The 10864-nt window shown below is 60.8% G+C and overlaps 1 protein-coding gene across 1 annotated transcript; it reads left to right on the forward strand.

The window, feature by feature from the left end:
* The first annotated feature begins 367 nt into the window (after nucleotides 1-367).
* On the forward strand, nucleotides 368-10496 carry AMN (amnion associated transmembrane protein). The gene is made up of 12 exons (XM_040641385.1): nucleotides 368-410; nucleotides 1125-1243; nucleotides 1354-1398; nucleotides 7993-8080; nucleotides 8181-8398; nucleotides 8535-8672; nucleotides 8794-8902; nucleotides 9015-9091; nucleotides 9298-9481; nucleotides 9554-9743; nucleotides 10063-10151; nucleotides 10226-10496. The coding sequence occupies exons 1-12, from the start codon at nucleotides 368-370 to the stop codon at nucleotides 10336-10338; spliced, it is 1413 nt and encodes a 470-aa protein (XP_040497319.1). The 3' UTR covers nucleotides 10339-10496.
* The last annotated feature ends 368 nt before the right edge of the window (nucleotides 10497-10864 follow it).

The raw sequence follows: 10864 nt of genomic DNA on the forward strand, positions 1-10864 counted from the left end.
CAGGAGGCAGGAGGGCCCTGCATGGAAGGGTGGACACCCAGCCCCAGTAGGTGGGCAGAGAAGGCGCAGCCCCAGCCGCACAGGGTCAGGGACAGTAGGGAAACCAGAGGTGGTTTAGCAAGCCCGGGCTCCCAAGACACCCTTGTCCCGGAGCAGGTGGGTCGCGACAAGCTCCTCTTCCTGGGCACCCAAGGTCCTCAGGTCCGGGAGGGCTGAGTGTGGGGGAAGGAGCGAGTCCGACCGGCGCCTCGAGGGGCCCCGGGGGTAAATGTGTAACCGCCCGGCCGTCCCGCCCCGCCCCGCCCCGCCCGGTCAGGTGGGTCCCGCGGGGCAAAGTCTCCGGGTGGCGACGCGGGAACGCGGCGGGATGGGCGCGCTGGGCCGGGTCCTGCTGTGGCTGCAGCTGTGCGGTAAGCTGGGGTCGCCCTGGTGGGGCCCGGAGGCTGCGGGCCGCACACGCCCCCGAGGGCCTCGGCTCTCCCCGGGCGGGCGGCGGGAGCTGGAGAGGCTCCCTGGCCTTGTAGAGTCTAGGACCCCGGCCAGACCCCCCTCCCGCTTCGGGGCCCCGCCCTGCCCTCGGGCGCCGGTGGTCGGTTTGCGAGATGCGCACTGTCCCCAGTCCCTGCCCACAGCAGCGACTCAGTTTCCCCGTCCCCGAGGGCGTGCTGACCCTCCCCTTTTGCACCCCGGCCGGCGCGCGTCCTCGGTGCCCCCAAGGCCTGGGACCTTGAAAACTGAAGCCCCGCCCCCTTCTCTTACGCCCCTCGCGGGTCCCTCAGGACACAGCTCCCAGTCAATGCCCGCCCTCCAGCCCCTTCTACTTGGCAGAGGCCTCCGCTATCCTTCATCTCGGCCCCTCGGTCCTTGCCTGGCCGTGCCCTCTGCTTCATCGATGGGCAAACTGGGGGCGGGGCGAGGAGGCGATCTTGGAGAGCGGCCTAGAGGGGGCACATAGGAGCGGGCTCCGCAGATCCAGTAGGAGTTCGTCAGCACCGGGATGGGGCTCCCGCAGGGTCTGGGCCGCCCTGGCTACCCCATCTGCGCCCGGGCTCTGGGACCAACCTTCCCTCTGCCTGGGAGTGGGGGCGTCTGAGCAGGATGAACTCAGTCATCCCCATCCCCAGCGCTGACCCGGGCTGCCTACAAACTCTGGATCCCCAACACCGACTTTGAAGCCGCCGCCAACTGGAGCCAGAACCGGACCCCGTGCGCGGGCGCCGCCGTCAAGTTCCCCGCAAACAAGGTGCCTTCACCACACGCCCCTCCCCGGGGGGCTTGGGATGGGGACTCGGGTGGCCAGGGGTCGGGGAGAGACAGAGGGGGTCCGCTAGCCAAGGCCACTTCTTCCTGCAGATGGTGTCAGTCCTGGTGCGAGAAGGTCACAGCATCTCGGACATGGTGAGGGGGCTGCGGCTGAGACTCGGGTCGGAGGGGGGCTGGGGGTCCCGCTGGCCCACCGGAAGCCGCTTTCTTCCCTCGAGATCATCCGTGCAGGCATTGTGCCTTTGGCTTCTGGAGGGGCTTCTGCGAGGTTGTGGGACCCATCCGGGAGGGCAGACACTGGTCCTATGGCCCCAGCTCAGGCTGTGCCCCAGCCTTGCAAAGGGGTTCAGAAGGTGCCTCCTGTCCCGGCTGCCCTCTGCTTCTGGCCTCCAGCCCCCCAGTAGCCTGTCTTCTCTAAGGTGTGCTCCAGGAAACATCCTTCCCCCACTCTTCTCCTCAAAGTCTTTCTTTTTTCCAGTACCATCAGAAACCTCGGGGTCTTTCTCTCAAACTGCTTTGCAGGACACTAGTGTTCCGGAGAATGGTGGGAATTAGGAGGGTTGAAGAGGTTCCGTGGCCAGTAAATTTGGGAGATGCCGCCTGCTTGCCTGGAGCTTTCGGGATGTGTTAAGGCCCTGTGATAAGGCCTGGGAGAAAGACTCTGGCTGTCTGTGAAAGGCGGGGTCAGCAAGCTCCTTACTGCCCAAATGCAGCCGTGTGGCCGGAGCTGAGAATGGTTTTCAAATTTTTAAAGAGTTGGGGGGGGGAAAAACCAAAAGATGACTTTTGTGGCACGGGAAATATAGAACACGAACCTCAATGTTGGTAAGTAAAGTTTTATCAGCACACAGCCCCGCCCGTTCGGGTGCCAGCATCTCTGGCCGCCGTCGCACTACCAGGCAGAGCTGAGTGGACATGAGGGAGTCTGTGTGGCCTCAAATCTTAACGTATTTTCTGTCCGGCCCTTTGCAGAAAGAGCCACCGCTCCCTGATTTAAAGTGTCCTTTCCCGAGACCCCTCCTAGTTAAGAGGCTCCACGGCGCCCTCTGTCCTCTGGGTTGGATCACTGTCCTGTCGGAGGGTTGCCGGCTCTGAGCAAGGGTGGAGATGGGGGAGGGGGGCTCTGGGTGTGGGTGCCAGGGCTAGGGGTCCTCATTTAGAGGCCACTGGGTTTTGTGCGGGCAGGTGAGTTGGGGGAGGCATCGGGTGGCCCTGGCCCCACCCCATCTCTTGCTCAGATGCAAGATCTGAGGACCCCAGGCCTTATTTCCACTCCCTGAGTTGTCTTGGCTAATGGATGGTTTCCCAAAGCGGCAATTCATGGTGGGACCCTGCCACTTGTGGGGCAGGACAAATCAGTGCAAGGGAGCCCTACCCCTCCGTGTGAGCCAGAGCTGTCCCTGCCTGGGGAGGGGGCATCGGGCAGAGACTGGGGGTCCCGGTCCGCAGATCTGGGGTTGGGATGCCCTTTCACATCTGCCCAACCCAAAGACTAAGGTGTGGAAGGGGGCAGCAGCCAGGTGAAGGAGCAGGGGAGGCATGGGGGGAGCAGCCGGACCCAGCGCCCACTCCCCCTGCCCGTGCCTAACTGTGGTGACCAGGCAGGCAGCAGCCTGGAGCAGGAAGAGAGGGGCATCCAAGAGGAGCATCCAGAGCAGGTGTGGGACCCTCGAGCAGGAGGTCAGCCGGGGCGGGGGCCTGGGGTCTGGGACCCTTCTCCAGATCATTTTCATGATCTCCTTTGAAAGAGTTTGAGGATCTTTTTTTTTTTTTAAAGATTTTATTTATTTATTCGACAGAGATAGAGACAGCCAGCGAGAGAGGGAACACAAGCAGGGGGAGTGGGAGAGGAAGAAGCAGGCTCCTAGCAGAGGAGCCTGATGTGGGGCTCGATCCCATAACGCCGGGATCACGCCCTGAGCCGAAGGCAGACGCTTAACCGCTGTGCCACCCAGGCGCCCCAGAGTTTGAGGATCTTAGACATTCATTCATCCATTCATCGCCTGACAGGTCTCTCTATCTGGCCCTTCTTTCCATCCCTAGCTGTCCAAATCCGAGTCCCGCCTCTTTTCCTGGGGGACCGTGAGGCACCCCCTCACTTCCGCTGCCTCTCTTCCTCCTGCTCGGGGGCTTCCCCCCACCCTCCCACCCCCACTGGAAGACCCAGGTGGGAACTGTCCAGGGGCCCGGGAACAGGCTGAATGGACCCCGAGCTGCCCCAGACTGCCTCCCAGCCCCGCTGCTCAGCATTACCTGGCTGCCCAGATGTGGCCCTGGAAACAGGGGCAGCTGCTGCTGTGTTTTCATTTGTCCCTCTCAGGTTTGGAGCTTCCCTCCCTGGGATTTTCTCCTTCCTGAACCCCCTCTCCCCTCCCATTTCTATTCACCCAGTTATCTTGGTCTGGAGGAATCTCATAATTTTTGTCCATCGATCCATGGTTGCGTTGCAAGACGGCAAGCGTCTTCTCACTGTGCCCTTTCTGCCTGTGGTGCCCTTCGCCAAACAGCAGCCCTCAGTGTAATCTGCGATGCCAGACCCGCTGCCTTGTACGGTTTTTGCGGTGTTCTAAGACTCCCTTGGCTGCTGCTGAGTCACGGCCATGGCCGAGCATTCGTCTATCCTGCCATCAGGAGTGCACGCTGGAGTGGGGCTCTAGCCAGGGAACCAGCTTTATTCTTCTCCTTAGAATAAGCCCCACTTCTGACGTCTTCCTCCAAGCCACAGCCTCGCCCCTTGGCCTTGTGGCTCAGCCGCCCTGGCTGCAGGGAGGTCTCAGAGTCCTCCCTTGTCCCTTTGCCTGTTCCTGGGCCGCCGGCACCCCGCGGTCTTCACGCGGCGGCTCTGTGGGTGGTCTGAATGCCCACTGGGGCAACTCCCCTGTCCACTCTTCTGCTACGAGGCCAACTAGTTCTTTGTCGATCGGATTGTTGCAGAGGAAAGGGAGGGTGGGTTTATCAGATAGCAACAGCTGCAACAAAACCCTGGAATTTGGTTTGGGAATGAACACCCGATTTATACCAACAGGCCACGAATTTCTCTGCAAATGTTTCACATCATCCATCATAAAACTCGGTACTAGAGTTTTCGAGGGGTCCCCACAGAGTCTTGTAGAGATCGGCCCATTCATAAACACTTTGTAACGTGGTTTGTATTGGGAACGGTACTCTATTTTTAAAAATTATATGTTTTGATTGTTTATTTTTATAAGTGATGATAGTTGTTCCTCCTTCCTTCCAGTCCTAACTCCTTTTATTTCTTTTTCTTTCAAGATAGCTTTGTCTAGGAGGCGCCTGGGTGGCTCAGTTGGTTCAGTGTCCGACTCTTGGTTTCGGCTCAGGTCATGATCTCAGGGTTGTGGGATCGAGCCCTGTGTTGGGCTCCATGCCCAGCGGGGAGTCTGCTTGGGATTCTCTCTCCCCGCTCCCTCTGCCCCTTCCCCCACTCTCTATCTCTATAAAATAAATAAATAAATCTTAAAAAAAAATAACATTGTCCAGGACCCCTCCCCTAGGTTAAACAAAAGTGACAAAAGCGGGCAGCCGTGTCTTGTTCCAGGGCGAGTGAGAAGGCATGTCTCGTCTCTCCATGGAGTGTAATGTTTGCTGTAGGGTTTTGGTACATAAACTTTATTGAATTGTGGAAATTCTATTATAGCTTGCTAGCAGCTTCTTACAAAATCATAAATAGATTTGTTAGACTTCTCTGGCATTTTTGTTGTTGTTGTTATTGGGTTTTTTACATCGAGTGAGATACGATTGCCCCCTCCCTCTTTTCAGCCTGTTAATGAGGTTTCCTGAGGCTGAACTGTCATTGCGAGACCGATGGCCTCCTGGCACCTTCCTGTAGGTGCGGGTCGGAGCATGCCCTTTCTGCAAGACTCCTGACTTCCCTCTGCCCCGACAAGTCGGTTTTGTTGGCACAAACTGCTCACCGCCGTCTGCTGGGACACCATCATGTGCACTGCTGGGAAGTGGGGATGAGAGCCGTCCTGGGACCGAACCCCATGATCACCATGTATTTTTAAAACACACTATTGGAGCTAGTCACCTAATACAGATATATCTTAAAGATTTATTTATTTATTTTAGAGAGAGCGCGTGTGAGCGGGAGGGGCAGAGGGAGAGAGAGAATCCCAAGCCAACTCCCTGCTGAGTGCGGAGCCCGTCACCACCGATCCCACGACCCCAAGATCACGACCTGAGCCAAAACCAAGATCTGGACACAACCGACTGTACCACCCAGGTGCCCCTGGTCAGCTGATCTTTTATTTAGGATTTTTTTTTTTTTTTTTTTTTTTGCATCTACATTTATAAGTAGAACAAACCTACACTTTTTCTTCATCTGGTTTTGGAATCAAGATTACCACAGGCCACATGAAATGGCCTGGGCAATTTTCACTCTTTTTTCTGTTTCCCAGAACGACTTCTGTGACAAGAAATCAGTTGTTCCTTGAAAGTGTAGGGTACTTCACGTGTGAAAACACTGGTGCTGGAAAGCGACTGACATTTTAATTTCCTTAATGCTTGCTGGTCTATGCAAGTTCTCTATTGCTTTTGTGTCGATTTTGACATTTTGAATTTTTTTTTTAAGATTTTATTTATTTATTTGACAGAGAGAGAGAGACAGCCAGCGAGAGAGGGAACACAAGCAGGGGGAGTGGGAGAGGAAGAAGCAGGCTCCCAGCAGAGGAGCCTGATGCGGGGCTCGATCCCAGGACTCTGGGATCGTGCCCTGAGCCGAAGGCAGACACACGCTTAACAACTGAGCCACCCAGGCGCCCCCGACATTTTGAATTTTTCTAGAAATTGATACATTTCATCCAGGTTTTCAAGTCTGGCAGTCCTTTTTATTTCTTAAGCTTCTCAGTGTGTGTGTCTTCCCACAAACAAGTCCTTTTGGTGTGTTTCCTTCCCATTTCTTTCCTTCTTCCTCCAACTATGTTTTCAGGGCAGGTCTCTGCCGCTGTCTGAAGTCTTTCCATTATGCTCCTGCATTGGAATGGACCATTGGCCGGGTAGAAAATTCTAGATGGGAGATGGGACCTTCTTTTCCTTTAATACATAAACTATTATTACATTGTCTTTTTGCATCCATTGTTGTTGCTGATAAACCTGACCTCTGAGTTTTTTCGTCTTTGCTGGGTGATCTGTTCTTTCTCTCTGAAGCTTTTAGAATGTTCTCTGTGTCGCTGATGTCTCTACACACACTGCCACGTGTCTGGGTGTGATTTTCCTTGCTTCCCATGCCATGTGACGCCTTTCCATCTGAGCTTTCTCAGCTTTCTTCAAATCGGGGAAGCGCATCCTCCTTGCTTCTTCAATATCGTCCCCCTCCTTTGTATCTGCATTTTGGCACTGCGGTGTTGATCCTCCCTCCTCTCGGGGGCTCCACCCTATCCTGCCCCGCAGAGTCCCTTCCCAGGAACACCCGTCACTGGGGCTTCTCCAGCTGGACCAGTCCGCGTGTTTATCTCACCTAGTGTGCTCTTCCTTTCAATTATTCCGTGTTCTGGAACTTATTTATATTTTCCCCCTTTGGTTCTTTTTATTATTATTTTTTTTTTTTAAAGATTTTATTTATTTATTTGACAGAGATAGAGACAGCCAGCGAGAGAGGGAACAGAAGCAGGAGGAGTGGGAGAGGAAGAAGCAGGCTCATAGCGGAAGAGCCTGATGTGGGGCTCGATCCCAGAACGCCGGGATCACGCCCTGAGCCGAAGGCAGACGCCCAACCGCTGTGCCACCCAGGCGCCCCGGTTCTTTTTATTATTAAGTTTAAATCTTCATTCCAGTATAGTTAACATACAGTGTTATATTACTTTCCGGGTACAGTATACTGATTCAGCCCCCTTTGGTTCTTTCCAAAAACGGGTTCTTGGTCAGCCTTGCCCTGCCAAGGCCTCCCCTGTTCCTGAGGCGCATATCCATCTGTCTCCAGGGCTCACTCCGCACCTGCGGGTGGCCCTGCCTTGCGGTCACAGGGCTCCACTCCCAGGTGTGACCTCGCACCCCCCCAGGCGTCGCCTCTTGGTCAGGGCCCATGCTCAGGTAGGGGACAAGCAAGATAGGACTTGAGGCTGGGCCCTGAGTGGACTACCCCAGATGAGGACGAACCCCTCCTGATCCCTGCGCAGCTCAGCTCCCCTGGCCCAGCCCTCATCCCCAACCCCAACCCTGAGGGTCAAAAGTCCTGGGGCTCAGAGGGGATGGGGAGGGAGGGGCCGCGGGCCTCCCTCACCTGGCCTTCCCACTGCCACAGATCCTCTGACACCTGAGGTCTGAGCTGTGGCCCCCCACTTGTGGTGAATGGGCTGCCCTGGCGGAGCCTAGGCCTGCAGGGGAGACAGCGGCCACTCTGAGGCGCCGGTACCTTCCTGCCACCAGCCCCCCTCCCTCACACAGTTCAGGGCTGCCTCCACACTGCCCCGCGGCTTGGGTTCCTGGCTTGTACAGTTTCTCGGGGTGACGGGAGAGGGCAATGACCTTCGTGTCACCTTGCCCCAAACTCTTCACACCACCAGGTCTCAGGCTGGGTCTGGCTCCTTGGCCTGCGGTCCTGCTCCCTCCGTCTTCTCTGACCCTCAGCCGGGGCCAGGCGCCGCCAGCCCCTGACCTCACCTCCCGCTCGGTGACCTACGCTCCCTCCTCCCCGGGAACGCGGAGGCAGGGGCGGGACCCTGTGGCACCCTGGCCCCCCGCGAGGCGCCCCTCCGCCTGTGCTTTCCGCAGCTCCTGCCGCGGGACGGGGAATTCGTCCTGGCCTCGGGGGCCGGCTTCAGCGCCCCGGACGCCGGCAGGGACCCGGACTGCGGGACCGGTGAGGGGCCCGGGGGCGGGGCCTGCCCGGGGGGCGTGTCCAGGCGGGGCCTGGTGGGGGGCGCCCCGCCCGCGGAGCTCAGGGACATGCGCTCACCCAGGCGCCCCCGCGCTCTTCCTCGACCCCGACCGCTTCTCGTGGCACGACCCGCGCCTGTGGCGCTCCGGGGACGCGGCGCGCGGCCTCTTCTCCGTGGACGCCGAGCGCGTGCCCTGCCGCCACGACGACGTCGTCTTCCCGTCCGACGCCTCCTTTCGAGTGGGCCTCGGCCCGGGCGCCCGCCCCGCGCGCGTCCGCAGCGTCCGGGCTCTGGGCCAGGTGAGCTGGCGCGCGGGGCCGGGGCTCGGGCCTCCTCTCCGCGCCTCGGCCCGGGCAGTCCCCACACGTGAGTTCCGAGCACTCAGAGGCTGTCCCCTCCTCGGGCTGGCTCCGCTCGTGACCCGGCCCCCCGCAGACGTTCACGCGCGACGAGGACCTGGCTGCGTTCCTGGCGTCCCGCGCCGGCCGCCTGCGCTTCCACGGGCCGGGGGCTCTGAGCGTGGGCCCCGGGGGCTGCGCCGACTCGTCGGGCTGCGTCTGCGGCAACACCGAGGTGAGCGCGGCCCGCAGCGGGGTGCGGGGGCCCCGCTCGGGGTGGGGGCCTGGAGCCGGCCCTCTGCCGCCGCGGTCCGGCCCGCACCGTCTCCGTGCTGACGGCCGCTTCCCTCCTGCAGGCGCTGCCCTGGATCTGCGAGGCCCTGCTCCAGCCCCTGGGCGGTCGCTGTCCCCCGGCCGCCTGCCATGACGCCCTCCGGCCCGAGGGGCAGTGCTGCGACCTCTGCGGTGAGCGCCCCCTCCCGGCACGTGTGTGCTGAGACGGCCTAGCTACGCGGGCTCGACCTGTTTCCCTGTTGGTCCTGGGCCCGCGGCGCCGACCCCTACCCTTCTGTCGCAGGAGCCATCGTGTCGCTGACCCACGGCCCCACCTTTGACATTGAGCGGTACCGGGCGCGGCTGCTGCAAGTCTTCCTGGTAATGGGCCTGCGCGCCCCCCACCCCAGCCCTACCAGCCCCGCCGCCCCCGCCCGGGACCTTCATCCCCGCAGGGACCCCGGGACCCCACTTTGCCTCACTGACGCGGTCACTCTCTGCGCACCTGCCCACCATTCGTCCCTGCCGCCAACGCCCCCGCAGGTCCGAGGGCGAAGTCCCTGGGACAACCCTGTCTCCCTCCCCAGCCCCAGTACCAGGGACTGCAAGTGGCCGTGTCCAAGGTGCCGCGCCCGCCCCGGCCGCGCGGGACCGCAGGCGCGGAGGCGGACACGGACACGGAGATTCAGGTGGTGCTGACAGAGACCGGGCCCGAGACGGGCGGCGCGGGACGGCTGGCCCGTGCCCTCCTGGCGGACGTCGCCGAGCACGGTAACCGCGGGTGAGCTTTTCCCGGCCCCTGCCCCGCCCCGCGTGGGGGAGACTGAGCCGGCGCCCTTGCAGGTGAAGCCCTTGGGGTCCTGTCGGCTACAGCCCGGGAGTCGGGCGCGCCTGTCGGGGACGGCTCGGCGCAGGGGCTGGACGGTTCAGGTTTGCGCGCCGAGCTGGCAGGCGGAGTGACGGCTGGGCTGTTCCTGTTGCTGTTGGCGCTGGTGGCGGGGGCGCTGCTGCTGCGCCGCGCTCCGAGGCTCAGGTACGCAGGCGGGGCTGCGGCGTCGGGGGCGGCGGTGGGGCCGCGGGGCGGATCTGCAGGGGGGCGGAGGCCCGGGCAGCCGGGTCTCGGGGTCATGGGGCGGGGCCTCAGGTACTCGGGGCGGGACCGCGGGGCCCATCCGCCCCGGGGTGGAGGCTCAGGTCGCGGGGACGGGGCCTCAGGGCGGGGTTTCGGGGCGAGTCCGCGGGGGCCGGCGGCCTGGAGACGCCGCGGTGGCGGAGGGTCAGGTACCAGGAGGTGTGCGGAGCCGCCACTGCAAGTCTTCTTGCAAGGGCTCACGTGCGTCCTTGTTCTCCAGATGGAGTAGGCGAGACGAAGCGGCCCCCGCGCCCGTCGTGGACCCCCTGGGCTTCTCCAACCCCGTGTTCGACGTGGCGGGCTCCGCGGAGCCGGTGAGGGGGCGGGTGGGGGTATCGGTCTGCCCCGGGGCTGTGCTGGGCGCCAACGCCCCTTAACTCTGCGCCCCCTCCCCTTGATTCTACGCACCCCGCAGCCTCCCGCGACCAAGGTGGAAAACAGCAGCACCAGCCGCAGCTACTTCGTGAACCCGCTTTTCGCGGAGGCAGAGGCCTGAGCAGCCGTGTCACTGGCCAACTCTCACTTCTGCCTTCCCGCCCCCGCGAAATGTACGGGTCCTTGACCTTGCGAGATCCCCGCCCCCTTCTCCACACTCCTTGTCCCCCGCAGGCCTAAAACAGGGCTTTGCCCAATAAAGAGGTTTCCTGCACCTGCTATCAGTTGTCTCCTGTGCCCCCACCCGTATGCCTTTGCTTGAGCGCGGAGAGTGCCCTCGTCGGTCCGTCCATTGGTGAGGGGTGGTCCTGCGAGTCCTCCCTTCTGGCCATCCGCAAAGGTAGCTCCGGGAACTACCTATAGAACGGGTCCACCAGAAAATTGCAGTCTGCAAAGTTGCACCCAGAACAAGGAGGGGGCTGCCGCTGGTGCAAGGGAAGGCGACTGGAGCACGGGCGTGAGGCGCCTGGTGAGGCTGGCTGTCCAGGGCACCCCCAACATCATGCCAAAGGCTGTCGACCTTGCAAATAAAATAGCCAGTCATCTCAGCGGAAGAACGGGTTTATTCTGGAATGGCAGAGGAATTG

This window comes from Ursus maritimus, unplaced genomic scaffold (genome assembly GCF_017311325.1).
Source record: "Ursus maritimus isolate PB19 unplaced genomic scaffold, ASM1731132v1 scaffold_25, whole genome shotgun sequence".
Lineage (NCBI taxonomy): Eukaryota > Metazoa > Chordata > Mammalia > Carnivora > Ursidae > Ursus > Ursus maritimus.